This window comes from Myotis lucifugus, unplaced genomic scaffold (genome assembly GCF_000147115.1).
Source record: "Myotis lucifugus unplaced genomic scaffold, Myoluc2.0 scaffold_631, whole genome shotgun sequence".
NCBI lineage: Eukaryota > Metazoa > Chordata > Mammalia > Chiroptera > Vespertilionidae > Myotis > Myotis lucifugus.
Genome location: NW_005871679.1, coordinates 76991 through 95664, shown reverse-complemented (window position 1 = coordinate 95664; position 18674 = coordinate 76991). Strand labels below are relative to the sequence as shown.

Sequence of the window (18674 nt, the reverse complement as noted above, 5' to 3'; positions counted from 1 at the left end):
GCTGAGTATTTCAAAATGGTTCTGTTATAAAGACTGGAAACCGGAGAGAGTGGTAGGAGGACACTCCTGATGAAAGAGTCGGCAGATGTGAAGTCTAATGTGCTTTAGGCAGTCATGCCTGGTGGCTGGCGGGGCCAGGGGGGGTGTGGGGGGGCGGGAGGGAGAGAGAGGGAGAGAGAGAGAGAGGGCACAGCAAGGTGAGTGCAGGCCTAGTCAACGAGGACCGGGTGCTTTTCTGTAAAAGCTGAAGGCAAGGACTTGCGTGCTCAAGGGCCTTCAAGTCCAAAGCGTCAGGCTCCGGGGAACAGCTGCGGAGTTGTGTGTATTGTGTGTGGTGCGCTTTCCTGCGGTGACGTTCCTCCCTGAAGCTTACGTGAGGGAAAACATTCATTCTTTTTTGACAAAAGGAGAAGTCATGGGGGAATGAGATTTAGAGATGGGAGCTGTTACCCACTGTGGCATTTCTGCATTTCTTGAAGTTATATTCCAAATCCGATCTTTAAAGACGCTCGTGTTACTAGTACCAACGTGGCATCGTGGTCACGCTGCGCTGTCTGTGTAGTAAGCACCTGAGTTCTGGAGCAGCCAGGGAGGGAAGCTCTCCGGGCTGTGGCGGCTGCTTGGCGGTGGCAGGAGCAGTGGAGACGGGAGTGACCACGTCTGTCCCTGTCTGCGGACGCGCTGCTTACGTGGAGCCGCCACTGCTGTTGGTTTTGAGAAGCAGAACTCGAATCTCCTGAGCAAGGCCGAGGCCCCCCGGAGGGCACTGCCGGCTTCTGGGCTCACATCATTTACCGAATGTGTCTGACTTGGGCGCTGGATGCCGTTTTGGCTTTTTGAGTAGAGGGTCAGGGTGAGCATTGTGCCGCCTTTGGAATTCAAATGTAGCATTGGCCAAAAAACAGAGGGGCCTCCTGAGGTGGAGAAAGGAGAAACAAATTGCTCCCTGACGGGGCTGCAGGTGATCCACCTCCCATTTCCCGGCAGGGTGCGGCCACTGCGCTTGCATTATCCCGTGAGAGGGTGTGTGGATTACCTGCTCACACGCAGGCCACCGCAGGCTCACTCATCTGTCATTCTTCCAGCTCGAACTCCTGAGCCCTGCAGCTCCCGCGCTCACTCCTGGAGCTGAGACGGAATCCCTTGTTCTCGGTGATGAATTGTGCTGTTGTTCTGCGCTTGGCAGAAAAGTGCCTTTGGAAAGTACCTTATAAAACATACGTGCTCTTTTGTCTACAAGGGTTTGTTTAATTCTGAAAATGAGTGAACGCAAGCCAGGAAGTTTCCATACCTCTCCTAAGAGCAACTGGCCTTGTAAAAACAGCAGCACACAGTGGATGTGAGGGTCCTGTGGATGAAGGCCTTTTATTAATCCCCGTTCTCTCTTCAGGCTCAAGCACAGTGTGTGGCCCTCAAGGAGGACTCGCTGAATGACACCCCTTGTTTAGTCCTTCTCTTTGGTCCTGTGCCCTCTATCCAGGCCCTGTTCACTGGAACCAGCTCTTCCCCATCGCTGACGGGGACCAGCAGTCCCCGATTGAGATTAAAACCAAGGAAGCGAAGTTCGACTCTTCCCTCCGACCTCTTAGCATCAAGTATGACTCGAGCTCTGCCAAAATCATCAGTAATAGTGGCCATTCCTTCAACGTTGACTTTGATGACACGGAGGACAAATCAGGTGGGCTTTTTTTGGGGGGGAGGGAGTGAGGGGCTCGGACAATTGGATGGCGCCTTCTTTTCTCTCTTATTTGAAACACCTACCCATTGGATGTCCCTGTTAGTACTTTGCTGGGACCTGTCATAAAAGTTGTGTTTGATTAGTTCAGGGGCAGTGTCTTTCACACTATCAATAAATGATGGCCAACCCAATGAAACTCGTATCATTTCTATGTGACACACTGACTAGCTAAATGAATAGAAAAGAGCATTTCCTTCACCTTCAAGCCAGCAGCGGCCCAAGAAGCAGATTAGTATCAAGTTTAGAAGTTAGATGACAGAGAAGATTAGGAGACTCATATTTTAAGGCTGCTGACCAATTACTTTTACTTTTAGTCTAATATTAGGATGATGCTGTATTTGCTCTATTGATGATAAGTATAGTTGAATGTTAAAAACCCTTCATTGGAAGAAAGCGTTCACTTGCTCATTAAGCGCAGCTTTGGTTTAGTCAGTTCCCTGTGCTTATGTAAAGCTATATTGTTAGCTAAGATTATAAGCCCATAACATTACTTCCTCATACTTGTCAAATTCGTAAAAGTGATTCATATTATTTATTCAGAGCATTGTAAAAAGTGCACAAAGAGAGATTAACACGTGGTGTTTTCAACTTGTGGGGAAGGAGGGACCTTGCTGTTCATATATGTGTTTTCTTCACACCTCAGCTCTGTGAGGGCGGGAGGCTGAGGTAAAGGGGAGGGTGACGTAATGGGCACGGATGTGGTCACGTAGAAATCTGAGGCTTCCAAACACAAAGCTGACACCACCCACGATCGTGGTTGGAAACTGTTTATAATACCTCAAATATTAAAGGAAACCAAGGCTACAGTCCTCGTTCCAGAATAAGAAGTGACCAGATAGGACTTCCCGTGCCACTCGCTGGCCCTGGAATCGCGCTGTGGTGACGCCAGGTCACGCCGCAGCCGCCTTGCACTTGCTTCTGTGCAGTCATTGCTCAGGCACCGCCTGGTCCTGAGGACACACAGGAGCGAGGCGGGTCCTCTTAGAGGAGCTTGCTTCCTGCTGGGCAGACAGTAGCTGTCTGAAGAGCCTTTTTCTGGTTGTGCTCCCAGCCGTGCTTACTGTCCAGGCAGCCGACACCAGTGCAGTTGGGGAAACAGAGCAGGACGGGCACGTTACTGACAAGGCTCAAGGCAGATGCAGTGCAGCAACACCTGTGTTTCTAGTTTCACAACGTGGTTGAACTCCGCGGCAGAGAGCAGCTAACAGACGCCCTCTTGCTGAGGTGGCACACGTTCCCCACCCTTCTAGGGCACGTACCTCTGGCGTCTTACCCTCTGTAGACCTCTTGTATGAGCGCATCATTTGAAGAGATTTTTTTAAATTCTGGGTGAAGTGATAAATGGGCTCTATATGTATGCCAAGTATGATTTTGGAGAAATGATCACTTATTTTCAGAGTTAAGATAGAGACAATAATATTTATTTACTCACCTAGGCTGGAAAGTGAGATGAATAATTCGACACTTGAAAACACTAAATCATTCTCATTAAAAATAACTTTGCCACCATTCTTCATCGTATCCCACAGTTTCACTGTTCTATAGAGACCATCTCGAAGGCAGCGCGAGGCTCACTGTGACCTTTTGACTCACTTTCCCCACCCTGTGCAGAGCCCTAGGTGGTCATCACACTAGCCACCCATGGTCCGGGTTGCAGGTTGGACATTGCAGTACAGACACTCCAGTGTGGACCCAGCGAGGTAGAGTGAGGCCAGCGTCGCTGCTCCACCAGGCGGGGCTGTGCTAACCTGGGTGAAGCCTGGGTTGGGAGCGGCTCCCAGAGACCAGCCAGGACTCCTGGACCTTTTTGGGGTCTCCGTCTTTCTCCTGGGCCAGCTGGTTTGCGTCTCCTCCCAAAGTGCGTTCAGTTCTAGAATTAGAGGTGAGTCCTGAGCCCTCCCTCTGCGTGGCGCTGTGAAGGGTGCCCTGGCTCGGCTCGGTGTGTGCAACAGAACAGGAAAGACAGGACGCCAGCGCTGGTTGCCCTCGGAGGCCGTGGCATCCGGAAGCAGGCCGAGACCCAGGGAGGGCATGTGCCTTTTCAGCTCATTTATCTGTGAAACATCTTGGAGGCTGTTTAAAGCCAAACCTAAGATCCTCTCCATCAAGGCTCTCCTCGGGGACAGTCGCGGGAGGGGCGGTGCCGCAGGGACGCCAGCAGGGTCTGCCGGAGGTGTCCAGGGCAAGCGGAAGCAGTGGCACCGCGCTGTCGCGGACAGTGACCGAGAGTGGCCTTGCAGCCTGCCGTGGGGTGCTCCCCTCCCCCTTCTTTCCCAGAGGGCTCTGAAGATAGGCAGCTACCTACATAGAGCAGTCTGGACCTGACGGAGCCTAGAGGGTGCCCGACCATCCAGCCTTCCCAAGACTCGATTGCATGTGCTCCCAGTTTCTCCTTGGGCAGGTAGATGTGAAGGGACATCAGTCCAATCCCCTAGTTAGGAACAGGGAAACAAACACAAGTGCGGACAAGAGAGCGGACACCCACAGAGGCGTGGGTGCGTGTGGGAGGAGGTGTCCTCACTGAGCGGGGACTGGCCCGGCTGCTGATTGGACCCCTGCCCAGCTCTGAGCCACCGTCCAGCACCAGGTTGGGGAGAAGGGCACCCCCCGGTGCTGGTCCCCACACAGCGGTCTGGCCTCCTGCAGTGCAGCCCAGAGGGCACGGGCAAGCATTACCTTGTCCTTTTGTTTCTTGCTGTTTACAGAAAACTGCATATGAAATTCTTAACATCTTTTCTTCTTATATAAGGTGGGTTATTCTCGACAAATTTTGTAACCGCATATAATTATGTGTATGTAACATAACTAAGAGCAGGGCCATTGGAGTCAAGCTATTGTTGAGGCTGCACTGGCCCGTCGGCACTTCCTGCTGTTGGGTGATGGAGATGAGCCCTGTCAGGTGGGTGTGCTGAGCTCAGCCTCCAGGGCCTCCGGGCCCTCGGGGTCTGCCCAGCAGAGATTAATCGCAGGGACACACTATGGTTTCTAGTAAGACGCTTTTCTGTCTTCTTAAGATATGACTCCATTGCTATAATTCTATTTTTTAAAATATATTTTTATTGATCCAAGAGAGGAAAGGAGAGGGAGAGAGAGAGATAGAAACATCAATGATGAGAGAGAATCATCAATCAGCTGCCTTCTGCATGCCCCACACTGGGGATCTAGTGCACACATGGGCCCTGACTAGGAATTGAACCAAGACTTCTTGGTTCATAGGTCGACACTCAGCCACTGAGCCCTACTGGCTGAGCTCTATTGCCATGGTCTTAGAGAGCATATCTGTGGAGGAAAAGTGCTAGAAATACACTCTGCCCAAGTGGCAACATCTGATGGATTTTTAAAAAGAGTTAATTGTGTCCTGTGTTTCCTACTTCCCTGAGAAGATGAGCTCCCTCTGCCCGCATTTGTGGGAGCAGCAGCGGTATCGCAGTCATCATAGCTCGCGGGTCCAGCCGGCTGTCTGCGGGGCAGGGGCGAGGGCTGTGTGCTCAGTTTTTCTCCTTCCCCACGACATTGGGGGGAGGCGGCGTTGCTCGCCGGGGTCGTGGCCTGACAGCTGGAGCTCAAGGCCAGAGAGTTTGTGCAAGGTCACGGTGGTGAAGCCAAGGCGAGCCCAGGTCTTCAAGTGCTGAAGGCTCTCCTGCGCCGCCTGCTGCGCTCCTGGGCCCGCGGCCTCCGGGGACGGGCAGCCCTGCGGGCTCCCTGCGCTGAACCAGAGTGCCTGCTGGGCTTCCCCTGCTCCGCGCACAGCTGTCCTGTGGACGCACTCACCCTTCAAAGGTTTGTGTTCACTCCTCGCCCACCTGGAAGCTGGATCCCGGCCTGCGAACGCCAGGCGCCTGGGTAGAACCTTCCTCGCGATGTGGGTGCGGGGAGACGCTGTGGGGGGCGCTCGGTAACACCCTTCTTGCTAACAGTGTCACCTGTGTTGCCGTTTAGTTCTGCGAGGGGGGCCGCTCACTGGAAGATACAGGTTGCGACAGTTTCACCTGCACTGGGGGTCCACGGACGACCACGGCTCTGAGCACGTGGTGGACGGAGTGAGGTACGCCGCCGAGGTAAGCCATCGCCAGGCTCCTGACAGAGCTGTCCTCTCTGGTGGGAGGTAAGGGACCAGGAAGGTGTCCTTGACCCCAAATAGGTCCCGAGCCGATTCGGATCTCAGTCTGGGACCTTGCCTCCTTCCGTCAGCGCAGGAGCTTATCAGCGTAGCTGTGAATGGGGATCCTCAGCACGACCCCGAGAGGTAGGGTCGCTGAGCCCGTGTGAACGTGAGCTCCCGGACTGGACTCGGGGAAGCCTCAGCGCAAGTGACACCAAGTCACAGGCTCGCTCCTGAGAGGCCAGCGAGGAGAAAGGAGAGAAACGTTTGTTCTAGGCCCAGCTCTGTGCATGTTTGGTCCCGACACATTCACTCATGTTAATCCCTAGAACAGAGGTGAGAATCAACAGCAAAGGGCCCTGTGGGGGACAAAGACACCGCTCTCCTCAGCCCTCCGTCCCCTCTCACCTGCAGCTGCGCACCGGGCAGCGCCGTGTGCAGAACCATGACGTCCTGGCTTCTTCACCGGCGTCACTCCTCCATAGGGTGCTAGCCTTTGGGAATACGCTACCTCCCGGCCGGCGGGGCTCAGTGGTTGGGCGTCAACCTATGAACCAGGAGGTCAGGGTTCAATTCCGGTCGGGGCACAGGTTGTGAGCTTGGTCCCCAGTGGGGGGTGTAGGAGGCAACTGATGGATGATTCTCTCTCATCATTGATGCTTCCCTCTCTCCCTGCCCTTTCCTCTCTGAAATCAATAAAAGTATATTTTTTAAAAGAATACTTTTCTAATCCTCTGGCTAAAGCACAAAGCATAATACAGTTAAATACCGCTGACCCCGGCTTTACCAGAGATGGGAGGGAATTGTCCTGTGACTCAGCCAAAGCTACTTCCGTGTGCCCTGGCGCCGGCCAGGAGACCGAGGACCGTGCAGACAGCTGTGCTCGTCCGCCCTCAGGCTTACCGAGCCGGCCCGGCCCTCCTGGGTAGCCTGCTGTGCGGAGAAGCCCAGCAAAGGGCACAAGGCCTTGCTGCCGGTTTTATTCTTCCATCACTTGTACATCTGCTGGTCGGGGCTATTACCCAAAGGCATGGTCACCTCCTGAGCACTTTGTGTGAGAGCAGGGGCTCCCAGGCTGCGGGGGTGGGGCGCCGAATCCGAGACAAGGACAGAGGAAACCCCCAGTTTTTGGGGTTTTTTTTTCGGGGGGGGGGGGGGGGGTGGAGTGAGGCCCAGGAGCCCGCTGGTGCTCAGCCTCTACCGCCCATGCTTGTGTTGTGAAGTTCTGTGTCTGAATCTCAGAAGCTCTGGGGATGGGCTGGCTCTGTCATGTCCCAAAGCAGCTTGGGACAGTGGTCCACCCTCCACACGCCTGAGCGTGGCCCTGGAGGTGACTGGGGCTGGCGCTGTCCTCCGTGGGGCTCGGAGCTCTGGCCGCCGGGACTGCGGACAGTCCTTGACGCGGTGGGGCCTCCGGGCTCACTGTGGATCGGGGTCTTTCTCGTTTCGTAGGCTCGTTTGTCCCTGGCTGCATTCCCTCATTCACTAGGAACGCGTCGGGGGCACCTCATCCTCCACCTTCCCTGGCTCACCGTGTGGGGAAGGGGGGCATCCAGGAGAATAGGGGGTGTCCAGGGGACACATCCCTGAGGAGAAGAGGGTGAGCCAGGCAGCAGGACAGGACGGGGGGGGGGGCCTGCCCAGAGGGCGCGTGTGCCTCGGGCGGGAGAGAGCCCCATACCGCAGGAGAGAGTGCCCGTGGGATTAGACGTGGACAGTGGCACGTGGTGAGGCTGGTCAGGCTGAGCTGTATTCTAAGAGCCGGGACGTCACTGACTGGCTTTGAATTAGAAAGTGATAATATTTGCATTTAAAAAATATCATTCACGCTACAACTAGAGGAGAGATTGGGGTGAAGCAGAGGGGATAAGGGTCGGTGAGGAGGCTCTGGGGGATCCTGGTGGCGGGTGACAGTGCAGGTGGCTGGCTGCCCAGCAGGCAGGGTGGTGGGGGGAGCCGGGTGTCTGCCGCTGCTCAGCAATGCTGCGGAGAGGGATCTGGCCGTGCAGGTGGGCACGCTGGCACAGGTGGCCCGTCACCACGCAGACGGGCGGGTGAGTTCTCTGACGGAGCCATGCCACGTGGTCATGGCGAGGCTGAGTGGTCAGGAGGGGCCCCTGGGAGATGCCACCTGAATTGAGACCGAATGACCAGAAGCCACTCGGAGAAAATCCAGAGAGCGCTTTCCAGAAGCGGACAGCAGGGACAGCGCTCGGCGGGAGGGTGTCGCGTGCTGGGAACAAAGGCGTTGGCCTTAATGAGAGGCCGTGCCGGGGTGAGGGCCTGAGCAGGTCAGCGTCCTCCGTAGTGTGGGGACGAGGACAGAGGCGGTGCGGCGGGGCGGGCCAGGTGCTCTGTATCTTATGAAACCTCCGCTGTCGGGGGAGCGGGTGAGGCTGGAGGCGGTGGCGGGCCTGGAAGTGGCTTTTCCAGTACTTTGTACCTGACCTCAGGGCATCATCAGGTTATGCCCTCTTCACAAATGGAAAAGCGAAGGAAAGAAAGACAAAGGGAAAAGGCCGCTGAGAGCGGTAACATGGGAATGTAATTTGGAGCCAAATCTGACGACTGCATCTTGAAGCTTTTCCCGAGGGTCCCGGGCCGCAAGGAGAACTCAGACGGAGCTGCGCTGGAACTCACCTGAGCACAGCGTGTGCCTAACACAGAAGCATCAGGCACGGAGGTGCGCGTGAAGCTGTGATTTCAGCACTGACGGTGACTTTTGCACCAAGGCATACTGTGTGTCAACAGGAGGCGGTCAAACGCTGAGGCTGACGAATACTATTGGTCAGACATTGTTTTCTCAGGGGAATCTGCTCCTTTCCATTTTCAGCCGCTGCTGCCACTTCCTGTCATTCGCTCCGTCACTGGGCTGTCACTGTGAATAGAAGGCGCTGCCCCCGGGTCCCACTCAGGTGCCTGGGCCGTGCCCTCAGCTCCGGGTCCCACTCAGGTGCCTGGGCCGTGCCCTCAGCTGCGGGTCCCACACAGGTGCCTGGGCCGTGCCCTCAGCTCCGGGTCCCACACAGGTGCCTGGGCCGTGCCCTCAGCTCCGGGTCCCACTCAGGTGCCTGGGCCGTGCCCTCAGCTCCGGGTCCCACACAGGTGCCTGGGCCGTGCCCTCAGCTCCGGGTCCCACTCAGGTGCCTGGGCCGTGCCCTCAGCTGGGGGAAGTACCGCTCAGCAGAGGCGGGAGCGGGAGGACTTGTAAAAACAAACCCGGCCTCCCTTGCTCTGCTCCCAGTGTCCTGGTCGCTCTTCATCCACTGGAAAGGACACAGGGCTTCTCTTTGGTTCCACGTTTGTTTTCTAAGCGACTGTGGGCGTGAACCAAGGAGTGACTCCCCAGGTCTCACAGGGGACGTGGTCACTCTTTTATCCAATGGAGGACACAGGGCTTCTCTCTTTGGTTCCACGTTTGTTTTCTAAGCGACTGGTGGGGCGTGAACCAAAGGAGTGACTCCCCAGGGTTTCCGTGTCTGTGGCGTCATCTCTTCCCAGGTGGCTGGTGCATGGGCGCTGGCGTTTGAGACAACATCCACCTGCTTTCCTGCCTGGCCCAGCGAGCGCCGCCCGCCCAGGTTCCTTCCCCACTTTCTCACGCCACACGGCACCGGCCACCGTGGGAGAGCCAGTCTCTCTCCGCTGTTGGGGGCGGGGTGCACTGTTTCGTAGTTCACTATTTATGGTCACTCTTTTTTTTAAAAAAATATGTTTTTATTGATTTCAGAGAGGAAGGGAGAGGGCGAGAGATAGAAACGTTAATGATGAGAGAGAATCATTGATCGGCTGCCTCCTGGACGCCCCACACTGGGGATCAAACCCACAACCCGGGCAAGTGCCCTGACCGGGAATTGAATTGTGACCTCCTGGTTCATGGGTCAAGGCTCAACCACTGAGCCACACCAGCCAGGCATGGTCATCCTTCTTTATCCAGAAATCCCCGCATTAGTTACCTGGAGGACGCACCGTTACATTGAAAGGAGGGATAAACCTGAGCAGACTAACTCCCCCTCTGCTGTCACCTGGAAGGTGGATTGTGTGTGAAACCCTCACGTTTCCTCCTGAGGGGCCACAGGAGTCCCTTGGGGAGGTCGAGTTGAAGCCGGCCCCTCTCACGGTTCAGGATCTGGGCCACGCCGTCTGGGTGTGTCACGTGGCCTGGGCTCCCCGTGGCTCCCATCACAGCACAGCCCTCAGCCGGGAAGGAGCCCCCAGGATCGGCCTGTGCGGGACTGTGCGTGCTGTGTCCGTGCACCGGTCTGTGTTCGGGACACGGCCGTGGCACTGGACACCGGCTCCCTCGGGTTTGGGGAAGGCTGTTGCTTTCGGGAGAAGTTGGGACGTGGGTGAAGCCCCTTCTGGTCCTGGCCCCGTCCCCCCTGCCCTCCCCTCAGCACACCGGTCTTCCTCCGACCTCTGCTTCCAGCCCAGCCTCTCTGTCCAGTTCACTCCTGCTCCCCACACGGGGTCTGAACTTGGGCCTAGAAGCTGGTAGGTGTGTGGACACTGCTTAACACAGCGACTCTTATGGAGAATCCATGTTCACGCCATAGAAAGGTCTCAGCTGGGGGCGTGAGCCTCTGACCGCGTCCAGGAACCACCGACCTGTCCGCGGCAGGGTCACCCCTGGGGGCCCACTGACGCCCCCGCCCCCCAGCCTGGACCTGCCACCAGCGGGGCCTGACCTCAGGCTGCGGACTGCAGTCCCGGGTGAGGGAGCACAGGGACCCTAAGTCACTGGGAACAGTGGCTGGAGACTGTTGGGGCTCGAGGGGTGTGGCAGGACTTTCTGGGGCCTCCAAGAGCACGGTGGGTGTGGCGAACCGTGCATGGAGGTGCAGCCCGGCCTCTGCACCAGGCTTCCCTGGCGTTCATGTGTCTGAGGACGGATCTAAACATGACGTTGACTTACACCGTGTCCCTCCTTTTCAGCTCCACGTCGTCCACTGGAACTCGGACAAGTACCCCAGCTTCGTGGAGGCAGCTCACGAGCCCGACGGACTCGCTGTCCTGGGAGTGTTTTTACAGGTGAGGGCCTCTGGCTTCATTAGAACAATGACTCGGCCGTGTGGGGCAGGATTTCAGTTGCCGAGTGGACATCCTGCCATTTTAAAAATAGCCTATTGATCTTTAGAGCGGGGGGGGGGGGGGGGGGGAGGAGAGAGAGAGAGAGGCATCAGTGAAAGAGAAGCATCAAGTGGCTGCCTCCTGCACGCCCCCCATGGGGGATCGAGCCCACAACCCTGCCTGGGAATTAAACCTGTGACCTTGTGGCGCGTGGACTGAGCCACGCAGGCCGGGCTCTGCCATCTTTTAACAGCAAATCAGTTGTAGGTCCAATGTTTCCCTTTTGAAATGGATATCACAATTCCACGTTTATGGTTCCTCTCAGGGCTGGGAGCTTTGCCTTACAATCCCTCCTGTGTTTGTTGATCATGTTTGTCCATTAGCAACAGCAACAGTAGCGCTGCAGTGACAAGGAGACCGGAGAGGGGCCTTGGCCGGCCTTCCTCCTGACTGACGGCACAGTGCTCAGAGGGGCGGGGCAGAGCGGAGTCACCGTCCTGCTTCCGGAAGCACTAGTTGCGCCACATGGTTGGTTTTCCCGAATGCACTGACCATTTCCATTGTTTTCTGTGTCTCCTGCACAAGTGGCCAGACAGGTATCGCTGTGGTCACACCTGGGTGGGTGGGGCCGCCCCACTCCCACTGGGACCACATTCCTGCAGGGCGTTCCTCTTTGTTACGACACCCACTGGGTGGGGAAAGAGGCGCGCGTGTTTTTCCGAGGAACTCGGCTCAGGACGATCTATTGCCTTGATCCGGGACCTCCCGCTGTTTTAGGCCGAATCTGGGGGACGCTTTTCCTCTAATGTTTTGATGTCATAATAGCCTGTGTGGGTAGAGGGTCTGGAAGCCACACCTGGTTTCGGAGCGCGGGTGTATTGGAGGTGTCCTAAGCCAGGCTTTCCTCAAGTTCACCTGCGTCTGCAACATCCCTAAAGCTGAGAAACGGGAAGCTGTCACTACATTTGGGGGCCAAACTTCTAATTCAGCCAAGGAGCCTGCAGTGCTCTCTCCTCATCCAGGTTCTTCAGGCAGGAGAGCTGCGCTGCAGTACAGCCACTGTTGGCTGTGGGCTGGCCTACATTTTGTTTTTAAAGAATTTAAAATCCTGACTGAAAGGAGCAATTCAGATCTGTCTGCAACAGTAACCACTTCTCGCTAAATTTCATGTTTCAGATCGGCGAATGTAATCCCCACCTGCAAAAGGTTACTGACATCCTGGATTCCATTAAAGAAAAGGTAAAGCTAATTCCTGGTGGCTGGTGACTAATATAGTCCTGTTTTCTGCTGAGTTCTCTCATCTTCTCTTACACACACGTCTGAGTCAGGGCCGACTGCTGCTCCTTGAAGCAGCCAGCGTGTCCTTGACCGATAGAGCCGACACAACCTGTCACCACTCACTCCCAAAGTTTGTGAAGAAGTCTTCAATCACCTAAAATAATCACATAAGTCTATTTATGCGTAATCAGGTCCTGTTGGAGTTTTACAGAATAAGCCTTTGGCTGCAACACATTTTAAAGACCACTCATATGAAAACAAATCTTGTCCTTTCAAATGAATCTTAGTGATGCCCGACTTCCTCTAACATGTTTAGATGAAGGCAGGTACTCTTCTTAAAGTACAAACAGCAGGCACTAAATAACTGCGTGGCTGGGCAGTTCCAGTGAAATCTGATGTCACTGCCTGCATGTTTCTCCAGGTCTGTGAAAGCCCCCCCTTGTCATCTGTGGCTTTCTCTCCCCGCCCCAGGGTAAACAAACTCGATTCACGAATTTTGACCCATTGTTGCTGCTTCCTCCGTCCTGGGATTACTGGACGTACCCAGGGTCTCTCACCGTGCCGCCCCTTCTGGAGAGTGTCACGTGGATCATTCTAAAGCAGCCGATCAGCGTCAGCTCTCAGCAGGTAGGCCTTCTCCGGGCTGGTCCACTCCCAGAGTAGACTGGGCAGAATGGTTTTCCACCCCCTCTGTGCCTCCTGCTGTGCCAGGAAGCCCGTGTTCTCCCTCAGATGGGATTTCTGGCCCTTCCCATTTGACCTTCTGGTTCGGTGGTTTCTTCCCCACCTCTTAGAAACGCGGGGGAAAGGAGGCGCCCTTTGAAGGGAGCACTGCTTGCTTCTGTCTCCTAGTTTGGACTGAAATAGAAAGGGCCTGGGATTCAAAAGGAAAGCTCTTAAAAGGTGGCCTTCACCTTTCCTGCTCGGTCCCTAGACCTGCCCCTTCCACAGGCTCCACCTTCAGGATCCACCTTCAGAAAGCGGACTTGAGCCGCTGAGTTTAAGAAGAAATCTGCGACCTGTGGCTTTTGTTGGCAGAGCTTCTGTGGGGCGTCTGAGGGCTGTAGCATTTACTAAGAGGCTCTTCTTGTGAAATAAGTCTGCAGGCTCAGGAGTCTTTGCCCAGAACCCTGCTGGGCTTAGACCTTCGGCCGACCATCTGCCAGGTGGATGCTGTGTGTCCCCAAGGCTGTGCTTAGTGGGTTTTGTTTTGTCCTTCCTTTTTGAATGATGTGCTGCAGAACCTTAGCAAGAATGCAGTCTAATAATTTTTGCAGCTAATAAAGCACTTCTGATGTGGGCTGGCCCACCGGCCTAGCTGTTTATTCCCCAGTCAAAGACTAGAGCTGGTTGACCTCCACCAAGGTCAAGGTCGAAGACTAGAGTTGGTTGACCTCTGCCAAGGCCGTGTTGGGGGCATTTCCCCTTGCTGTGAGGCTCATGTGCCACTTCTAGTGGCCTTGTCTTTAGGATAAAACACGTAATGCCTGGGGCATACTCATTAATCTATACTAATAGAAGCCTATGTGGTCGTGTGCCCTCATGCCGCGTAACAACCCATCAGCAGGAGGCTGCGTGCACAGCAAGCACGTGTAGGTGGGTGGGGCTGCATAAGCATCGAGGTGCATGTGGGTGGGCGGAGACTTGACCAGGAGGTGCATTGGGAGAGCAGATGGTGGCTGCTGCTTCCCAGGGCTGGCCCGAGGCTCAGGCAAGCCGCCAATGGCGGCTGCCACTGCCAGAGTCGGCCTGAGGCTCAGGCAAGCTGAGGATGGTGGCTGCCACTGTGAGGGCCAAGGCTCAGGCAGCCTCGAGGCCGGCAGTGGCAGCAGCAGAGGTGTGATGAGGGTGTTGCCTTCCCCTGATTGGCTGGTTGCCTCCTGCAGAGGGAGGCCAGTCTGCGGCTTCAGCCCACTACCTGCGGGGATCGGACCTAAGCTGTCAGTAGGACGGGATGCAAGCTCCCAGAATGTGAAAGGGGGCAGGCCAGGCTGAGGGTCTCCCCCCAGTGCATGAATTTTTGTGCACCAGGCCTCTAGTACTTTTATAAAGATCTGCATAGAAATCTAGAGCTTAACTGACATGAAATTTGCTGTGAATTTTTCCATTAGAAACAAGGTGAATTGTGTCATGAGAATAGGGACCTGCCCCTGGGTTGGGGCCTCACTAATGGATCTCACTTTCTCCCCTTCCTGTGCCCATGTGCTTCCTTTCACAATTCCTGATTACATTTGAAAAGTGACACATTATAGCATCAAGACATGTTTTTCCTCATAGTTCAAGGGTATTTTTACTCCTTAGAGCCACTTGGAAAGTAACTTTTAAAAAATCTACCTGTGATTGGTAAGAGATTATTTCAAAATATATATTAGATCCTTAAAGTGCACAAAGTTAACCCAATCAAAGAAAATTTCTGCAAGTGTTGGGCTATGACTGACTAGCTGTGGGCTCATTACTGTATCTTATTTCAGGCTCAATTAATTAGTGTTGATTATTAATTTGGCTTTTTGTACAGAAGAGTATAAAACAGTAGCTGAGTTTCAGGGTTAGTATGACCGGTGAAGCTTTCACCTGAATCTACAGGAGCGGAAACCCTTTCAGACATCTCATTTGCAACCAGATTGAAGTGATTATCTGAGTAATAATCCAAAGTATAAAATAGTGTTATAGCGCTTTTAAGACTTAAGAATGAAGCAAAAGATATTTTAAAAGCCCAGTCCCAGTCGTAACCATGAGAAAAACATCAGACAAAGCCCAAGTAAGGGACATCCTGCGAAACACCGATCGTACTCCTCAGACTGTCCGTGTCACCAAGAACAAGGGTGTCTGAGAACTCACCACCAGGAAATGCTCGGGAGACGGGCGACTCAGTAAAATGCCGTGTCCTGATGGGATCCTGGGGCAGAGAGACAGCAGGTGCGAACAAAGGAGCCTGCGTAACCGCACTTAAGGGCGGCATAAACTTGGTTCGTTAGTTGTGAGAAGGAACACCTTGGAAGGTGGTAACTACAGAGGAAACTGAAGTGGGTACACGAGAACCCGTTGTAATCGTTCTGTAAATCTGAACCATTCTGAAATAAAAAGTTTATTAAAAAACCCAAAACACAAGAGGGTTGATAAGATCACTCAGTTGCCTAGCTCTTTCATGTAAAGTCTTTTGTGTATGCCACCGGCTTAAGAATTACTTTCCAGAAAATGCTGTCTCAGTGATGACAGCTCTATGTTGAAGTCGCTGGGGAGCGTCCTTATTTATTTTTCAGTCCCACCAGAACCTCTGTCAGTCGGTTGGGCCAGTTTCCCCGCTGCTCTTTCTTGCCAAGTCACTGTCTGACCTAAAGCGCAGAGCAGAGGGTGTTCATTTTCTTTTTCTTGATTCAAGTCCATGTTTCTCCCCCGAGTCACTGACTGAAATGCCTGGTTTACCTCCAGGCGGGGAACAGACTGTGATTCTGATATCTGGATAACAGAGCCCTCATTGTCTTGGGCAGGCGGACTTTTCCTGCCAAGTCTCTGGGTTATTCTGGGTTTTCTCCACTCGCTTCCTCAGCTGCTGAAATCCTATGCGCAGCTGATGGCCTTGGTTGTTGTGTGTTACCCTGCGATGCAGCAAGCCATGCACAGTCCAGGGACAGGGATCCCTGCCAGAGGGTTCCTCATGCCCTTTGCCCTCCACTCACCCACGGCCTCAGGACACCACTGAGAGTCACTAGAATTTTATTCAAGTGGAATTACACAGACACACACTTCTGTGTTTGATTTCTTTTGCTCAGAACAACATTTACTGCTGTGGACCTATGCTAAATCTCAACAAGTAATACTAACCACCAGGAAGTGTTAAATAATTCGTAAAACATGCTTATAATAGAAAACTTCTCCGCAATTAACAATGGTGACAGCGATTTATATTGATCGACATGCGAAGATGTCTAGGATGTTTGCAGGGTGGGCCAGAGGAGGGGCACCGTTGCTCACCTGAAGATGCACACTCACTAATAGATAACAATACAAGAATAAACTCAGTTTCTCAGATCACATCTATAAACCTACTTTTGCCCCACCCTGTATATGGAAATAAATAGGTTTCAGAAGAGCATTTAATTACACTCATCTTTGTAATAAAACATCTGAGGTGTGTGTGTGCTTACACATAGAAGCATGTTCATCCTGGCAGGTGGCTCTGTTGGTTGAGCACCAAGGAGTCTCAGGTTCGATTCCCGGTCAGGGCACATGCCTGGGCTGCGGGCTATATCCCCGGTAGGGGGCGTGCGGGAGGCAGCTGGTCAATGCTTCACTATCAAATCGATGTTTCTCTCTCTCCCTCTCCCTTCCCCTCTCTCTAAATATACATAAAAAACTATTCTTAGAAAAAACAGAGGTGTTATAGTGTCAAGTGTCTTGTGACGTAGTGACTAGCAATCTCTGTTTTCTTCTTGATACTTTCTACTGCGTGAAGTTTGTAAGATACGTAAGCTTTCTTGTAATGAGCAAAATTAAGCCCTTTTGGTGAGAAATGTGATTGCCACTTAAGTTGTAAACATGACCAGAGGTGGAAGGCCTTAGGCTTTCTCCATAGATAGTTGTTTACAAGGTACAAGAATGGTGAAAACAAGCAGCTCTTTGTAGTTACAGGAAGACAGTCCTTACAGGATGAGGGTGGCTGCCGTGAGCACCGGGCCTGCAACGCTGGGGAGCCCCCCGTGGTCCGTGGCTCCTGAGGTGACCCATCCAAGGCTTCACTTGGTGCTGAGGACACTGAAGCTGAGGTCCCGGGTGGGGCAGAGCTGGGTCCCCGCTAGGAAGGCCCGTGCCCCCCTCAGCCCCTGCCCCCCATCCCGTCAGGTAGGAGGGCTCGTGGCCTGCACTCGGAAGCCAGAGGCACCTCCAGATGCTGAGCTGTCAGCCAGGGGCAGCCCTGCAGGAGCCAGGCCGAGGAGACCTGCCTGAAGATGCAGCTCCTGGCGCAGGGTACCTGTTTCTCAGCTCTGTGCCGGGCCGCGCTCACACTGGTCACCTCGCTGACGCTGCCTCCTTCCCCCACAGCTGGCCGCCTTCCGCAGGCTCCTGTGCACCCCCGAGGGCCACGCGGCCGCCTTCCTGCTGAGCAACCACCGGCCCCCACAGCCCCTGAAGGGCCGCCAGGTGAGGGCCTCCTTCCTCTGACAGCCGTGGCCGGGGACCAGCTCACACATGTCTGCGGAGAGAAAACAGGACCAAACAGGACACAGAATCCCTCCCGACGGTTTCCCTGAGTTCCGGCTGGGGGTGCCCTGTGCTGTCAGCCGCAGCAGAATATCTGATCCCTGTGACCACGGACCTCACTCCCAGCCTGGGATTCGAGCTCCCGGCCTCGGAGCAGAAAACTGCCACGTGTGCAGAACCACGAGAATCGTCCACCGCCGCCTGCAGGGAACAGGGCAGCATCGCGAGCCTCAGCTCGTGCTAAACATTGTCCGTTGTAGAGACCGAGCCGGTCATGCTCTCCTGATGTTTGGTAAAAATCTTGAGTTCGTTCCCAGAGTGACAGAATGGGGTACCTCTTTCTGCCTGCAGACTGCAGCTCCTGGCACAGGGTACCTCTTTCTGTGGGGAAACCAGGGATTCTGCTCAACATTCCAGTGCATTAAAAGTTGGTCATATTTCCAATATTAAAGTGAATTTTGGTTTTGATTGTGTCGCCGATTCATGATGCCTTTGAAAAAACAAGCAATAGGGGAGTTGGTGGGGGTGGGGGAGGGATGTGGCTACTCGCAGCCTCTACTCCACGGCTCAGAACCGCCAGTTTGGGTGAGAAACTCATTGGGATATAAACGCTATTTAAACTTCAGTGCTAGTGCTGTATGTCCACCCACGGGGTGTTACTGATAAACTGGGTGACATTCAGCAGACGCAGTGCTGGCCAGCTCCTGCATCCAGGCCCTTGGAAGCCTAGAGCCCAGCGGCCCAGCCAGGCAGGCTGCGGAGGGCAGGGCGTGGGGAGGCCGGGCCCCTTCGGCCCTGGGTTTCCCCGAAGAGCAGGGCAGTCCTGCTGCCCGTTCTGTCCGCTGAGGGGCAAGTTCCTGAGCCTCAGATAAAGGTGCAAGCCATCCACCAACCCGCCCATTTCCGGGCGAAGCCCATCATCCCTGGCCATGTCCCTCAGTGTGTAAGTAATTTTGCAAGGTGGCCTTGCAGAATTGATATGTACTTCAACCTATTGCTCTGGTGCATTTTATGTGTTTTTGGTGAAGGAGGATGAGGTTGGGGCTCTTCCTGGTACAAGGACTGACCCTGCATTAAAGAATGGATGGACCTCACGCTGACATTTGAGAGAACTGAAACTGAGTTCCTTGATTCTGATGATTTGTTAGCACCCCTCCCTCCCGCTGGGCGTGGGTTTTGTTGTAGGAGTTATTCTGAGATGTCTTGTTGGCGGGGGCCTGCGTGTCGGTTGGCAGGAATAGCCCCAACACGATGCCGCCTGCTCGGCCCTCAGCACTGCATGCGACC

General features: G+C 54.3%; 1 protein-coding gene across 2 annotated transcripts; it reads left to right on the top strand.

The window, feature by feature from the left end:
* The first annotated feature begins 1073 nt into the window (after positions 1–1073).
* Positions 1074–17855, top strand: LOC102420510 (carbonic anhydrase 13). Of its 2 annotated transcripts, XM_023746164.1 has the most exons (6): positions 1074–1678; positions 5656–5796; positions 10776–10871; positions 12087–12149; positions 12660–12815; positions 17229–17855. In XM_023746164.1, exons 1-6 carry the CDS (start codon positions 1598–1600, stop codon positions 17346–17348), a joined length of 657 nt encoding a protein of 218 aa, XP_023601932.1. In that variant the 5' UTR covers positions 1074–1597; the 3' UTR covers positions 17349–17855. The 2 variants fall into 2 exon arrangements, with proteins under 2 accessions (XP_023601932.1, XP_023601933.1); XM_023746165.1 differs by lacking the exon at positions 5656–5796 and having other exon boundaries at positions 1075–1678.
* The last annotated feature ends 819 nt before the right edge of the window (positions 17856–18674 follow it).